Source organism: Colias croceus, chromosome 21 (genome assembly GCF_905220415.1).
Source record: "Colias croceus chromosome 21, ilColCroc2.1".
NCBI lineage: Eukaryota > Metazoa > Arthropoda > Insecta > Lepidoptera > Pieridae > Colias > Colias croceus.
In genome coordinates this window covers 5,422,666-5,439,755 of record NC_059557.1, presented here as the reverse complement: position 1 = coordinate 5,439,755, position 17,090 = coordinate 5,422,666, and the positions used below count along the sequence as shown (strand labels likewise).

The window sequence follows — 17,090 nt, the reverse complement described above, 5'->3', positions numbered from 1 at the left end:
GACCTCGTCACAGCGGAAGCGTGTAAATCCTACCAATATTATACACGCGAAAGAGTGTTTGTGAGGATGGATGAATGTACATGTTTGTTACTCTTTCACGCAAATACTACTGAACCGATTACACTGAATGTATTTTGTATGTAAGCTAGGTACTTTTTATCCCAGAAATCCCACAGGAACGGGAACTATGCGGGTTTTGCTGTGTAACGCGGGCGCAGCCGCGGTCGGAAATGTAGTGTATACGTACGAAATCATTATCTCTATTACTAGATTGGATTGCTTAGAACCTTTTACGTCAACGCAGTGCGCATAATAAAAATTATTATGCGTAGAAGGGTCCGTGAACTTGTCCTAAAGGGCGGTACGGACACTAGGGGTGAACGAAACAAGAAGCGAAACATTTTTTTTTTGCATTGTACTTCAACTAACTAGAAGAAGAATTGAACTATTATTAGTAGTCGTTATTGTATAATCCGATTAGTCGTAAAAATATAAATCTATTAGGTAGGACTTGTCAAGCCCGCTGTCGCCACCGCCCATACGTCGCCACAGCCAAGAAAGCCTTAAATGTTCCACTTCGGATGTATATCGCTGTAAGGAACCTATCATCGTAGCAATTCAATGGAGGCTTGTGGAATTTTACCATGATTTTAGTATTAACTAGATTCTGACTAACCATTCGTAGAACATGACATAAAACCTATTTCGAGTATCGTTCCCAATACCTTTCAACATGAATGATTATTCGTGGTTAATGTGATTGCTTACATTTTAAATAATTTATCTTTTAGCCCTCCTCTATTTTGATGTAAATGTAACACTGTAAACCTAACATAGAAATCCCAACCGACGGCACTCACTAAGAAATTCGCAAAGGCGCTTTTAAAACACGACATCTTTAATTAAAATCAACAACAAAAATGTAAAACCATACAGAGTATTAAAAAACGTAATACACAAATTGATGAACTGCTTTGACTCCAGCGTAACCTCATAATAAAAAGAGGTCGTCAACCCCGAGCCTTACCGCCTATTTAGATACTTCAAAGGTTCACAAAAAAACAAGACCACGCCGGCGCTAAGGTGACATCGAATGGTAGATGGGCCCTCTTCACAATTGACAGTGCTGGCCCCACAAATGATCGTCCATGTTCGGCGCCATTAAGGCGATTATGAATAAACATCTAAAATGACGGCCAATCGACATTTAGGCCCTCTACACTATCGTGATTGCCTCTACTCGCCCAATGCTGCCCATTGTGAAGAGGACCCATTACACTTCAGAGTTTGGTACATGTGTCCAAATTCATTTCAATTCGGTCGTCTCCTTTAATTCAATTATGCTGGGAAACTTTAATTTACATCAAAACGTTTTACATTTAACACAAACATCATAGAATAAAAGCTTTTAAATGTTACCTTCAGCAGACATCTTCAGCATTTAACTAATTCGTTTTCGTAACGTTTTAAATTCACTCTCTCTCTTTTTCAGTATCGGAAAATAATCCAATTCATAAATAATTAATAAGTTATTATTAAATATTTACAGAAACAACAAGTTTATTTATTTCATAAAAAATATATCAAAAGAAGCATCTTAATAAATCCCTTTATAACCAAGTTATCCAACGTACAAAGTACGTTACATCTACAATAAATATGTAACACACATATTTGTGTTTCGGAAAGGTTTATTTATTCCGAGATCCGCGTCAAGAATGAAATAGGACTAGATTTTGGGATGACGAATGTTGCTTCGTCGGTGCTAAAGAGCCTTATATTTCTATTTACTTCTACATCACATATATTATCGTGACATTTATTTAAGGCACGGAAAGGCCGAAATTTGTCCTCATTTTTTTCACGTTGAACATGTGATCCTGAATAACGATGAGATTTTGGAGCTTCAATCTTGCTTCAAGCTTGAAATCAAAATCAACATTTGAATAAAGTTTAAAAATGATGTTTTAGTGAAATCAAACAAAATCAAATCACTAAACGATAAAACAACATAATCTGGTTGTTATAGATATTAAGACGAACCTATTTGTCAATTAATACTAAGTTTGGAAGAGAAGTTAGCAAAAATAATCTACCAATAGATTTAAAAATCACATTACATAAACACTGAAATTTAACCGCGTAAGCTAAAAGTGGAGTTAATAAATACAGGGACAAATAACAAACATTAGCCAAAGCTATTACCAGGCTCAGTGCTGAACAAACAGTACGTACTACCGTACAGGGCTCAGGGCTTACGTAATAAACCCGCGTCCCTTTAACTCTAACTTATTGTAAGTACGTATCATTTTATTATTGCGTGCCCAAATTGTGACTTTAAACAGAGACCTTAATAAAAAACGTTTCATATTACGGATATAATTAAGTGGTTTTAACAACTCCAAATAAATACTGATTTCAACTGTGGATTTGTTATAAAATTTCATGAAGCACTTGCAAGGGCAAGATTAATTTGTTTCTACATCAATGAGCGGAATCAAAATAATAGATGCCGTTTAAAGAAAAACTATAACTCAGTATAAATAGCAAAGTAGAGCGCTTAAGGACGAAGCCTTGTTCCCTATTCCTTCAAGGCGGGCGCAATTGCATATTGCATGAAAAAATAAACTTTCAGCGTAATACTTTCTTGGATTAGTTTATTTTAAAGTCTGTGGGTGTTATATGGAATCTTGAAATTGTAAAACGATTAAGACTTGTTTTAAAATAGTTCCGCCTACTTTGCACTTAAGGAAAAGCGGTAAAAGCGGTTTTATAATTATTTAATTGGATTAATTCCGACGTAGATATAACAAAATGACCTACTGAAATTTATCATTGTTTCAAACAGCATTAAAAAATTATTATGGTGTCGTGACAGAAATCGCGTGCAGACGAACGTACAGTAAATCGATTGATTTGACGATTTGTCGCAAATAACCTGCCCCTTTTCGACGGTTATTATTTGTTATCTATCGTAATTAGTTTAAAGACGTGTCCCAAAGCCCACGGAAGCCTTGGCCCGCCGCTCAATGTGTGCTAAGGACGGGCCGGCCTCGCGCCGATACTCTCGATGCATCAAACTTTACCCACTGCAGTGTTTTACAGCTCCAACTTGCGAACAACCGATAACTTTGTTTTGTTTGAAATCGACCAGTCGCATCGCTTCACGTGAAGCCCGTTTTAATTGCCTCGTTTGTCGCTCTTATCGAAAATTCATACTTTATACGTACCGGTGCAGTTCTTGTGAGTATAGGAATGAACGACCCATTTAATATTGCATCACATTAACATAGAGTTTAAACTGATAATTTATTCTCACACCTGTGCTATTTATGATTGCAGCGTTGACCTAATAACAAACAAAGCGTCATTTAAAATTCATATTACACGTGCTCCAAGGTACATACAGCGTCTATAACATTTCTACAATCTACCTTTAACCTATAACTCTGAAACTAGTTATTTGAAACAATGATGCGAACACGAGTGTACAATTTGTTCTACCTAGTGAGATATAAAGTATTGAATTATTATAAGTTATAACTGACTATAATAAATATTTAGTTTCATCATTGACTACATTACTTGTATCTAAAAATGTGTTTTTATTTCTATACATTTCTAGAATTCAACTATCACTGTAACGGTCAAGTGTTACACATAATTTATTAGTTACATCGGGAATACTATTCGTAATGAGATTTAAAATAAACGTTATTCAAGTATTCATTACTGAGGGTATCCCGCTTAAATAAATACCCCGTAGTGCAATAATTTAGCATCTCGCCGTAACTCGAGTGGGGTAGATACGGCCGGTCGGCCAATAGAGAGAGACCGATAACCAGCTGGCCGGCGACGCGTGCGCACGTTTCATTAATTGCACTATTATCGACTACCAATGAAATTGTATAAATCTAACTTGTTTAGTTACCGATGCCAAACGTTATTTATGGCTAATGTAAATTAATAAATGTTAATGTATTTCGGACAGATATAACGCCTCAGGCCTCCGGATGTAATAAGTAGTGATGCAACGAATACGAATACGAATATTCGTATTCGCCGAATAGTAGACATTTACCGAATAACGTTATTCGTATTCGGCGAATATACGAATTTTTAAAAACGAATATTTTTTTACGCAACTGTATTTACTACAAATTTAAAAATCGCGCGAAAAAATATGACGTGTGCAGAGACTGCTGATCCACTGGCCTTTTGGCGAGAAGATGTCCAATTTCCAAGTCAGAAAAAACTCGCCCAACAATATTTTTCACTGAAGCCATGTACAGTCGCTTCGGAAAGACTTTTTTCAACGCCTGAAAACATCCAGACTGAAAAAGAAATAGCCTAAAACCAGAAAATCTACGAATTTTATGTTTTTTAAATAAAAATTTGCCTATTGTAAATTTTAATTATTTGTTTCGTATCAATATCCGGAATCCATCTTGAGTCAAGCACCCCCTCTTTGTGCCTTGAGTCAGCGTTTCCCCTACCTCTCCGCTGGTGGCGCCCTCTATCGTACGGTTTTGGTACTACTTACAAGGCGCCTGAGCACCGGGTGAAGTCTCGTCATTATAGCGTCGTTCTTTGTGCCGTGCACAAGTCAGCTAGAAGTGTATACTTTACGTTTTTATTTTAATTAGTTTCTTTGTTTGAACGTTTAAAATTTAAATTTAAATCAAGTGTAAAGTGCAACCTCTCCGTTTTTGATAATTATGGAGAATCAGGACTACGAGCACAATGAGGAACCGGTTAATAAAGAATCGGGTTCTGGGAAGCGTCGCCAGTCTTCTCCACCGAGTTCGGATTGTGAAAGCGTCTCTTCGAGCAGTGACAGTGATTCACAGGATACACGTGTGCACCGAAAAAGGTTTAAAAAGTCGGGTAAAGAAGAACAAACCGTGAGTTTTGAACACTTAAACATGCTATCGTACCAAGTTGCATATCTAACGGATTTAATTACCAAAAATGCCGCGTTTGCCAACGGTCTTTCTACTAATCAGAACGTTGAAAATGTGCTTCATTCGAATAGCGATTTAAATTTACGCCCACCTACCCTAAGTACGGAAGGCGCGTCTACATCTCAATTAAATTTATCCGAATTAAAAACTACCGTCAAAGATCCGATTTATTCGCAATCAAGTGAAATTTATCTAAACAAATTGCACAATTTACAACGATTTAACCGCGATGATTGGTACGCTATTCGTTTTGTTGATGTACAAAAGAAGTATTTGACAACACCCGGTTTTGTGGAATTGAGTGTAAACGATTCTTTAAAACGGTATGAATCAGGTATGCTTCGCGAGGACCCTCGTTCTTATTTAATCGAGCGGTCATTTGCAGCCTTAACTAATGCTATACTATGCCAAAAAGATGAATTACAAAAAACGTTGCAATCATTAGTAGATTGGGCTAGTCAAGAAAAAGAGTCGTTAACACCAAACTCATTGTTTAATAAGATAGAATCGTTATTTTCTAAAGAATCGGCATACAATAAAGTTACTGACGATTTATTACAAATAGTTTGTGGAAGACGGGCAGACTGTATTACTTTACGCCGCGAGTCGTTGCTTAAACAAATTCCGGAGGAATTTCACCGCGACGTTTTATTTAAAATACCTCCAAGTGCGTCAACGTTATTTAATGATGAGTCAGTGCAAAACTATCTCCAAAAAATTGGGGGGGCTGAAAAATTAATAGCATTACCTCGATCAGGGCCTCACATAAAGGATACTTTCATTCGTAATCAGCACAATCAATCTAAACCGTCAACAAGCTCACAATCGAATGAACATTTTTTTCGACACAACTCGTCATCATCAAAAAAGGGTAAACGCACATCTAGGCAACAAAAATACGCAAATAGAAACAAATCGGGTAGTTATAAACAAAAAGAAAAAGGATCGCGGCCTTCATTTAAAAATAAAAATCGCGAATGACTATCAATTATTTTACGGCGGCTGTCTCAAACAGTTTCAATGTGTCTGGAGCAATTTTGGTGCACCAAAACAAATTTGCAAACTACTAAGTGGAGTATGTATTCCCTTTATCCGAAAACCGCCGCTGATATTTCCAAATTCGCTTATAATGGAAAAATATCGAACACAGACGTCTCCAGACATGACCTTACAAATAAAAGACATGTTGAAATCGGGAATATTAGAACTAGCAGAGACAACTCCAAGTTACCTTTCGACTTTCTTTTTGATACCGAAACCCGACGGCAGCCACCGTCCAATTTTCAATTTGAAGCGGTTAAATTTCTTCATCAAAACAAAGCCATTTCAATTATTCAGCCATTTTCGCGTGCCAGCCTTTTTGCAGGATTCCGATTGGATGGTGAAACTGGATTTGAGCCAGGCTTACTTTCACGTGCCTATCTGTCAACGCCATCGCAGATTCTTAAGACTCAATTATCACCAGGATCCAAGTCGGCACCAATTGCTGCAGATGACGTGCCTGCCCTTCGGTCTCTCCTCGGCACCAAGAACGTTTGCCACGTTGACCAATTGGGTGGCAGAGTTTCTCAGGAGCAAAGGCATCAGGTGCGTAGTCTATTTGGACGATTATCTTCTAGCAAGTCAGTCCATGCATCAGTTGGCAGACGACATAGCTCAAACAATCAAAATCATGTCGCTATTGGGCTTGAACATAAATTTCGAAAAATCTGTGTTGGTACCGACCCAATGCCTCGAGTTTCTCGGCATTACCTGGGACACAACGCTCAACGCAAAGTCCCTGTCGGTGCCGAAGTGCCTAACGCTACGCAAAGCACTTCAAAAACAGATCGAAACAGGCAGTTGGTCCCTAAAGCAATATCAATCCTTAATGGGGAGACTCAACTTCGCCGCATTCGTCGTTCCAAGGGGACGACTTCACTGTCGTTCACTGCAATGTTACAGTCGACAGCTGCCAATGAACCATCCCTATCGCAAGATTCAAATCCCGAAAAGCGTGATAGAGGACCTGGTATGGTGGAAGGACGCAATCGAGACGAGCTCGCCAATTCATCTACCTGCAATAACTCATCTTTTAACGACGGATGCCTCGGATATCGGTTGGGGGGCTTGTCTAGGAGGCAAAAATATATTCGGTCACTGGACAGTGCGCCAATTAGCGTGGCACGCCAATCAAAAGGAGATGTTCGCGGTATATGCAGTGATTTTGCAGGAACAGAACCAGTTAGCAGATGCTCATATTCTTCTGCAAACGGACAATCGAACAGTCGTGGCATACATAAACAAGGAAGGCGGGACAAAATCAAAAAAGCTTCTAAATTTAACTCGACAGCTTCTGGCGATTTTGGACGGGCTCAACATTCACCTTCAAGCGCAATACTTTCCGGGCAGGTACAACGCCGAAGTGGACGCTCTGTCTCGTCAGAAACCTTGTCCCGAATGGCATCTGCTACCACCTGCCACGATGAAGATATTTCGAAGGTGGGGAACTCCAGTAATAGATCTCTTTGCCTCAACGTCAGCTCATGTGATCCCAAACTATGTGACAATGGACTTGCAAGACCCCATGGCGCAGCATCACAACGCCTTTTGTCACCAGTGGAATTACAGTCTAGGGTGGTTGTTTCCCCCGCCAAATCTCATCCCGACAGTCCTACATCACCTGAACGAAGCTACGGGGAGGTACATTCTGATTGCCCCCAAATGGCACAAAGCGTTTTGGCGGGCAGATGTACAGCGGAGAGCGCTGGATCATCCTTATCTCATTCCAGATCTAGCACAGGTGTTAATCGACACGACAACGGGTGTACACCCACCACAAGTACAAGACCTGCAATTGGAAGCCTGGTTGATGTCGGGTGGCAAGAAATATTAGCAGGTTGGACGAATCAGGAACAAGAACTTTTAATGTCCAGTTGGCGAAGCTCAACATTGAATACTTACAAATCGGCATGGGTTAGATGGAAGAAATGGTGTGAGTCAAATTTAATTAATTTTAAATGTCCGAGTGCCGATCAGGTGGCGCGATACCTGGCACATTTACATTGCGATGTTGGACTTGCATATAGAACTATATTAGTACACAAATCAGTTATTTCAACATTTACTAGTGTTTCTACTAATATTGACATGTCATCAAATTTTTTCATAAAGCACATGCTTAAAGCTATATCTGTTGCTCGAAATAAACCTGTAAAACCGCCTATTTGGAATCCAAAAAAGTTGCTAGATTATATTGCTTCACATAGTATAGATGAAAATAATATTTATCAGGTTTCTAGGCTTACATCTACTTTATTATTACTAGCCTCTGGTCGTAGAGTTCATGACCTTACTTTACTTCGCATTGACAGTGACAGTTTAGTGGATGAAAATAATTCAATTGTATTCTGGCCAGCTTTTGGTTCTAAGACTGATAGTATTAATCATAGGCAGTCTGGGTGGAGGCTTAGAGAACACCCTATTAAGAACTTTAACTTGATTTTTTGGATAAGACAGTTGTTGAAAATAACACTACAGCGTCGAAATAACATTAATCATCTTTTCATCACAGCTAGAGGTGAATCTAAGCCTGCATCTAGAACTATTATTGGCGGCTGGATAAAATCCCTTTTGAAAGAGGCTGGTATAGAGGCTTCTCCAGGTTCTATAAGATCTGCTGTAGCCTCTTTAAATTGGGTAGAAAATTTTTCAATAGATAAAATTCTTGAAACAGGTAATTGGAAGGCAATACATACTTTCCAGAACTATTACCAAAAAGAATTGATTGAATATAATAGGTTTAATTGTAATGAATCGGTATCATTGTCTAATTATTTTGATCCTGTTTAAAATTAAAATATTAAGTACATAAAATTAAAGATTGTATATTCACATTGTATGTTGATTAGTAAGAATAAATAGTGTATTAAACATTCAATGTTTATTATTTCTATTACATACACATTATAGCGTCTATTACAAGCTATGTACATAAGACATAGCTTGCGCACCAGGTGATAACAAACAAATCACTCAAGATGGATTCCGGATATTGATACGAAACAAATAATAGAGAGTTTTACCAACAAATAAAACTTACCTATTATTTTTTCTTCAATATCCGGAATCCAGGTAATGTCTACCTGGTGCATCATGAGTGCCATAATGACGAGACTTCACCCGGTGCTCAGGCGCCTTGTAAGTAGTACCAAAACCGTACGATAGAGGGCGCCACCAGCGGAGAGGTAGGGGAAACGCTGACTCAAGGCACAAAGAGGGGGTGCTTGACTCAAGATGGATTCCGGATATTGAAGAAAAAATAATAGGTAAGTTTTATTTGTTGGTAAAACTCTCTATTATTAGAAGAGTAAACATGCATTAAATAAATAAGTCTTTTATTACAAAGGCTAGATATTCGTATTCGTAAAAGTAGTATTCGTTACATCACTAGTAATAAGTAATAACTATAACAAATATGTGGTAAAAGATATTTGAAACAGGGACTCGTGAAGGATATCATGTCTTAAATTATGCATAAATGTTGATAATTTAGACGATAAAATAAATATTATTTATTTAATAAATTTTATTATTGCGTTATGTTATTATCACAAAATCAAATAAAACTGACCTTTTCATCGTAGGTAAGGTAGAACCAATTTCAACAACTTTCTAAAGTTATTTCAAATAGCACAACAAAATTATTATTGAACATAAATCATATGAGTAAATACTACATACTACATAGTGTGTATTATCGTATTATCAGCTATTTCAGTGGTACGAATAAGATAATAGAAAATATACGTAATACTTGATTACATCGAATAATAATCTACTATAAACATATATCCTATATCAATTTTGATACTGTGATTGACTAGTTTTTAAATTTTAACACGAACGCACGTAATTATCAAATGCTACACTTTTTTATGGTCATAGCGGATTTTATGCATGTAACGAATACAGTGTAAATTCAAAACAAATACAAAAAATGTGTTCATATAATAACTTTTTTAAATGCCAAGGTTGACACCGAATCCTGAAACAATTCGAATACAAAGGAAATCACTTTAAGTTTCGTTTTAAACTTATGGTTCAAAGGAACTATTTCGTCTAGCATCTGCTGCCCAGGTGGTCGTTTTTAGGTGATCAACCTTCAACCTGCGAGGTGCTAGACTTCATCTCTCAAAGCACACGTCAGACGCAATCTAATTTACTCAGGAACGAAATTACTGAAATAAAGTGCTCGTAACTTTTTTATTTATTTATTACAATACGAGCCGCGCGCACCTTATCCACCCAGCTATTTGGGTCTACGTGATTTTATTTAAATATTTTGCTTTCGTAAGCAGATTTTAATTGTATATCATTCCATACTTATCACCTACGTAATTCAATCGTACGTTATCTATATCACGTCTGCTACGTCCATTTACAGTGTATATTTTGTTTAGTAATCTAAAATTAAATCCATAATTACATATCAAAATGTCACCCCAATCACTGTACAAACAAGCAAGCAACATTAATGCGAAAAACCACAATCAGTGAAAGCTAAGCGATAACCTTAAAGCTTTTTAATATAATTCGGCGAACAATATCCGTGTTGGCAACACCTGTATGGTTGTAATTAATTCTATGGAGACCGAACACGTGATGAAGTACGCTTTACATTAATTAGCATTAATTAAATACTGTACTCTAGCTTCCAATAACCGTCGTAATGTAGATTACCGAGTTTATTTAGTAATCGATTTATATGTATGCACGCATTAACTGTTAAAGCACTTCATTAATAAAGCTGTAAATTACATGCAACATATAATAACATAGCATATTATAAATATCTTTATTGCCTCTCAATCCAAACAGATTTAATGGTTAATAAAACAGATGTTAATGTAACTACATGTTACTTAAATGTTCAAAAACATGTGACGTTTTAAAATATTCCAAAGTACCTATGATATATATAAAAATATATCAATGATTATTATAAATTATAATCATTAATTAATCTAATAATCTACAACAGCACACTAATTTGCAATAAATTAGTTAACTAGTAACTAACTTTATAAACATATTATGTTTAATCATATAATTAACTAGCTTCCGCCCACGACCTTGTACGTGCATCCCCGTTTTTCCCCGTTCCCGCAAGAATTTCGGGAAATCCTTTCTTAGGGGACGCCTACGTTATGACATCTACCTGCATGCCAAATTTCAGCCCGATACGTCCAGTGGTTTGGGCTGTGCGTTGATAGATCACTATATCAGTCACCTTTGAGTTTTATATATATAGATAATGGTTCATGATAAAATTATAGTTATTGCATACCCTATTAACTAGAAATAGAATTATTAAGTACTTAAGTAAATGTTATTTTTTAAAGACTGATAAATTATCCAATATTTTGATTTTATAATTAAACACACACATTGTTTTACAAATTTTGTTAACAATGTACATCTAAATATAGGTATAACCTGCTATAGTGATTTAATAGAAGTTTAATAGTTAGTAGGTAAAAATAGTAGAAACTAAATGCATTGTAAAATGTTAATTCATATAGACAATGATAAATATTGCTACAAAATTACACTTGGAGCAAATGCCATAGATAAAGTTATTTTACATGTTCCACTTTGTGGAGCATTCATTTAAAAATCCCAATGATGGCATGGGTAAAGCAATTACTCATCAATATTTAATATGGGCTCAATTTTAGCAAATTATGTTTCATTTTCTTACTATTAAGACATTGCTTTTGACTACATTGTAATCTTTTAAAAGTTGCATTATTCAAACTAGTTTTAACTTTTTATATTGTCGGCTGGTATAAGTATAGTATATTTATATTATTTACGAACAAAGCATCATATTTTTAACTATAGGAGTTCTTATTAGTTATAATCTATTCTACAAATGATGAGCATTTAATGAACATGAAAATCAAATGACACAAATAATTCAAGTTTTATTAAAAGTGTAAAGTTATGTATATTTTCCTTTTACAGAATAGATTGTTAACTCAAACCAACAAATTACAATTGAATACTTATAATATGTGTACTTTTATATGCATATACATATACATACTTGAAATTACAATTAATGAAATTACAAGAACTTACAAGTAATCAAGAAATTTAATTTATTTTTGATGTCTCATAATGTCAGGTCAAGGTAAAATACTGCTGTTGAAACAGGTTCATTCATATGGTACATAGTGTTAAACATGGACATTTTTGAAATTATATTTTTTTTTTGTTTTGAGCCAATGTCAAACATAACTTTGGAGATGAGAGAGAACTATAGACAACTTTTTGTGTGATTCATGATGCACATAGGCAGATTTGAAAAATTCTTTTGGTGTTAGATAGCCCATTCATTGAGGAAAGCTATAGGCTATCATCACGCTAAGACCAACAGGAGTGTAGCAATGCGGCCGAAACCGCAGGGAACAGCTAGTTTATTATAAAATTATGTTGTAATTTTAGTTTAAAGGTAATTTGTAGTATATTTATTTTGAGCTCTAAAGTATTGGGTGATAAATGGACTAAAATTCTGGTATGTATTTCAATTTGAATACAGGAATGCTTGAGTTAAATGGTACAAATATAGGAAGTAAGATTTGTTTTACTATATAAACTAGAGACTAGTTAGACGATGTGTTGTTGAGTTTTTAAATACTTAAGGGTATCTGTTATTAGTCAATTACAATTTTAAAAATTTCCTTTTCAAATAACGTCTGGCATGTATATTGTATAGGTTATATATTCAATAGTTCATAGCACAGACTGTTCATTAGATAACAAATATAAATTAATTTCACACCAAAGTAAGTCAACTTGACTTTACATAGTAAGTTCTCGGCAGACTCCCACACTCAATATGAAAATCAATAATTAGCGTCAATCAGAATGATGACATTCCATTGCTTGGATGTGACTAGCAGTCAATTGGATATTAATTACATGTCAATTGATTGCTTAAGCGGCAATAGTGTTCATGTATCCATAACTGTTTTAAGGTACTCTATGGGAAATAATTAAAAATTAGAAAATATTGAATCCAGATTACCTATTTATTGTTTAGAATTATTATGATATTTTTTTATGGTTATTGGGCATTTAATTTTATATACTGACTAGCGGTCCGCCCCGGCTTCGCCCGTGGTACATATTAACGTTTTCTCTACATAAGAACCATCCTCGTACTTCAAGGAATATAATAAAAAAAGAATTATCGAAATCGGTTCAGCCGTTCTCGAGTTATGGAATTACAACGAAAAGTGGCATTGATTTTTATATATTAGATAAAAGCTCATCTTGTCTGATGTGTACATTTATAGTACCTATTTATACTAACTTATAGAGCAGTCATTTCAATGATTAATTTAATGTTATTAATTTAGATTGTTTGCCACCCTGGTACAGTGGTAAGCTTGTATGTGTGACAAACCCAAGGTCTGGAGATCAGTTATGGTCTAAATAAATACATAATACAAAAGATCTTTTCTGTTAATTTTGGTGCACAATGTAACTTCAAATAATATAGTTTAATCTCAAATAACAAGTTAGTAGTTGGAAATTATTAAAAATCAATATAATATGGATAGGATGATAATTAAACAGGTAATTTTACTTTTGAATATTAAACTTTTTGATCAATGTTACACATACATTTTTAAGATTAATGAGTCAAGGTAGGTATTGTTAATATCAAAAGGCATTGTTATTTCTTTTCTTCTATAAGTTCTTCAATATGAGAAGTTATATTTACTTAATACAGTTTAGAGTAATAATTACCCAGATTATAGCATTACTACTAGGTTCAACTGTGTATTTTTTAATTTTACAAAACATGTTCAATTTATAAGACCCTTGTCAATTAATCGTCTTACATGGATTTTGCCTAGATGGTATAATTATATGAATATATTTTTTATATTTAAAATCTTAATCTTATTTTAACGAATATAGATTAGACTTTGCGTAATTTAAATGACCCAGCTGTTTAAATTATGCAAAACAAGTTTTAATTAAGTTATAATAGTGGCACAGTTCAAAATATCATATAAAGTTTATCTAATAAAAAAGTATTAATGTCATAATGTGGACATCCAAAACATAGCAGTTACATATATTGCTATCTCGTTCAGTTACACTGATAACACCATCAACCTATCACTGTCACTCCCTTCACTTAATCAAGAAGAGAAAGTAATAAAGAGAAATAATAGATCCTAGCCTCAAATCACGACTGTGGCATCCGGATATATTTAAATAATATCAGATCTTAATTTTAAAATATAAAATAACTCGATAAATTCAATATTATGACATCATAAACAACTTGGACAGAATCATAACCTATAATCAAAAGTTAACCAAGCAAAACATTGCGTTATATCTCACAGTATTCCTACATACCTTGGTGAATAGAAGGTATTTACAGTACTATTATTTAACTTTTTACTCTTATATAGAAATGTAAACAAATAACAAGTAAACTAACCCTTTCTTCATGAGCCACCTCTGATGGCCCCAGTTGTGTTAAGATTGTTCCACAGCATAAAACACTGATCCATTTTATAAACAAGCATCGGTTATCTCACTGTGATTAACTTATGTTTTCACTACTTGTCACAATCGAACTTTAATTCTACTTTTCGTTGCGCTAAACGCAGACGTCATTGACAAACAACCAAAGTGACGAGTTATTGCACGGAATCACATAGTAGTTGTAGACAAAAACACTGTATATTTTCATGGCTATTTCATAGGTATATCACAATTCTTGTCACTGCACGTATAAATATTGCTTATCACATCATTTAAGTCGGTTATTTATAAAAATAAAAACGTACAAAGCAAAAACTATTTAGCAGACAGCACTCGCGACGTTGCACACTGACGCAAACGTGCGATTTCGTTTTACACACACGCACACATGTAACAATCTAATACAGATTATAAATGTGCCCATTTTTTGATCTGGCAATGTTCTTTCATAGAAGTAAATGTTTACATACGATAAAAACTGATAAATATCCATTGAGATAATATTGATATGGAGCAGACACCACGAACAAAATCTGTGCGCCAAGCGCGGCGGCGCGGGGCGCGCGAATGACGGCTAGACAGTCATAGATTATGCGATGTCACTGACTCACCGCTATAGAGGCGACACTTTGTTTCATTCTGTCTATTTTATTGGGTGCCACTCCTTACATGCACGTTGACTTGAAATTTTCTTTGTACTTACTTAATATTTATTTTAGGTATAAACTGACTTTACTACGCGGGGCTAACAATATCTGGCATATAATATAGGATGATGTAAATAGTGACGTCATATGGAATAATTTAATTTTTTTCGTGTTTTAGGTTCAGTCAGGGCTATGGGAAGTTTTATTCCTTACAAATTGAGCCTTTTTTAGAAAAAAAAAATAATTTTTCCCTTTCTTCACGGCCCAGACATGGAAACCTTGAATAAAAAAAATATTAATTACTTATCTCTGGACTAGCGGTCCGCCCCGGCTTCGCCCGTGGCACATATTTCGCAATAAAAAGTAGCCTATGTTCTTTCTCAGGGTCTTAAGATTGTCTGTGCCAAAGGAGAATGCCCATGAAAGTATGGACCACAGTACAGTGTTGCGTCAATGCCAGAGTGGTTTTGAAGGGTTCTTCGATATTCAAAAGATTTTTACCAATTGATTTTTTTGTGATAAAAACAGGGGTTTTCAAGATATTGAGAAAAATGTGAAATAACCTCAAAACTTAAATGACCCCGATTTAGTTAGGTTTATGTGTGATTTAGGTAACATTTTATCGTCCAAAGGTTATTTTTCGATTAACATATTTAATCTATGCGTAGAGCTTATGCTTTCAGACAAAGTCTATCTGTTCATCGGCTAGTGTAGGTAGGCACCAGAAATCTTCCGGGACGGATTTCAAGAAAACCTAAATATATACTTAAAAAATGCCAATTGAGTTTTTATTCGGTTTACATGTTGTTGTTGTTGTTGTTGTTGTTTGAATCATTTTTTCACTACATATTTGAAGAAAGAAACAAATAAGAAATAACTGGTTACCTACCAGTACCAAGCTATGTCATAATAATATTTTTTTTATATATACATATTTATATTATTTTACTTCACTATCTTTGTTAAAACAACCTACAGTGTATAAACAATACCTTAAAGAGTGATTTTATGTTAATTGATTTTTTTGTAATTCAATGAAAACAATAATCGATATTAATACATTTAGCTATTTACCATAGTAAATGTAATAAGTTACCGCTTGGTTACCGTGGTAACCGGTAATGGACACTAAGTCTATAATAACGGATCTAAACAATTACATGTCTTATTAGATTTTACAAAACATTCCCTGTTCAAAATATATTTTCCGATGGTAAGAAGGCCTCTAAATTGCCGAGATTTTTTTTAATAGTGTTGTTGTCTTGATGCATGAGAAAAACCAGTACCAAAAATGGGCATTCTCCTTTCATAAAAATCGGTCCAGTAGTTTATGAGCCTATTAATTACAATCAAACAAACAAACAAAGTTTTCCTCTTTATAATATTAGTGCAGATAAATAAATAATAATTCAATTATACGTTCAAGTCAGTAGCTTATACAATATCAATTAAAAACTTGATTAAAATCAATTAACAAAAAAAAAATTGGTGATTGAGTAATTGATTTTCATATTTCATGATTTCACCTTTTTTCAATTAACAACCAGTCTATGCTTTTCTAAATATGTAAAATTATCATTTTATACTATAAAAATATACGTCAGCAAATATTACTAACAACACTTACTTCATGCCCAATGTCATATCTTAAATTTTTAATCTATGACAAAATGTCGCCCGCCAAAAATTTTGCTCTAACTAAGTTTTAAAAATTATTATCTAGTTACTTACTGATGAAAAGTTATTCCTTTGCACTTTTCCGTATTCTTTGTATTATTTGTGCAATATCGTAACACACACGTAGGCATATTTGATGCGTTTCACTTTAAAACAAATAAAAAATGAGCGTGACGTTCGCGCCAATGAGCGAGCAAGCGACTGAGTGCAGTTACGCCACATGACGTATGTTGAGTGGAACATA

The 17,090-nt window shown here is 34.7% G+C and overlaps 1 protein-coding gene across 1 annotated transcript in view; it reads right to left on the bottom strand.

Moving 5' to 3' along the window:
* The window catches only part of LOC123701157, a 171,193-nt gene extending 156,318 nt beyond the window's left edge, over positions 1-14,875 (bottom strand). Inside the window, exon 1 of the mRNA XM_045648553.1 lies at positions 14,476-14,875. Coding sequence (XP_045504509.1) covers positions 14,476-14,486 — 11 coding nt within the window. The 5' untranslated portion in view covers positions 14,487-14,875. The remainder of the gene's footprint in view (positions 1-14,475) is intronic.
* Between the last annotated feature and the right edge of the window lie 2,215 nt (positions 14,876-17,090).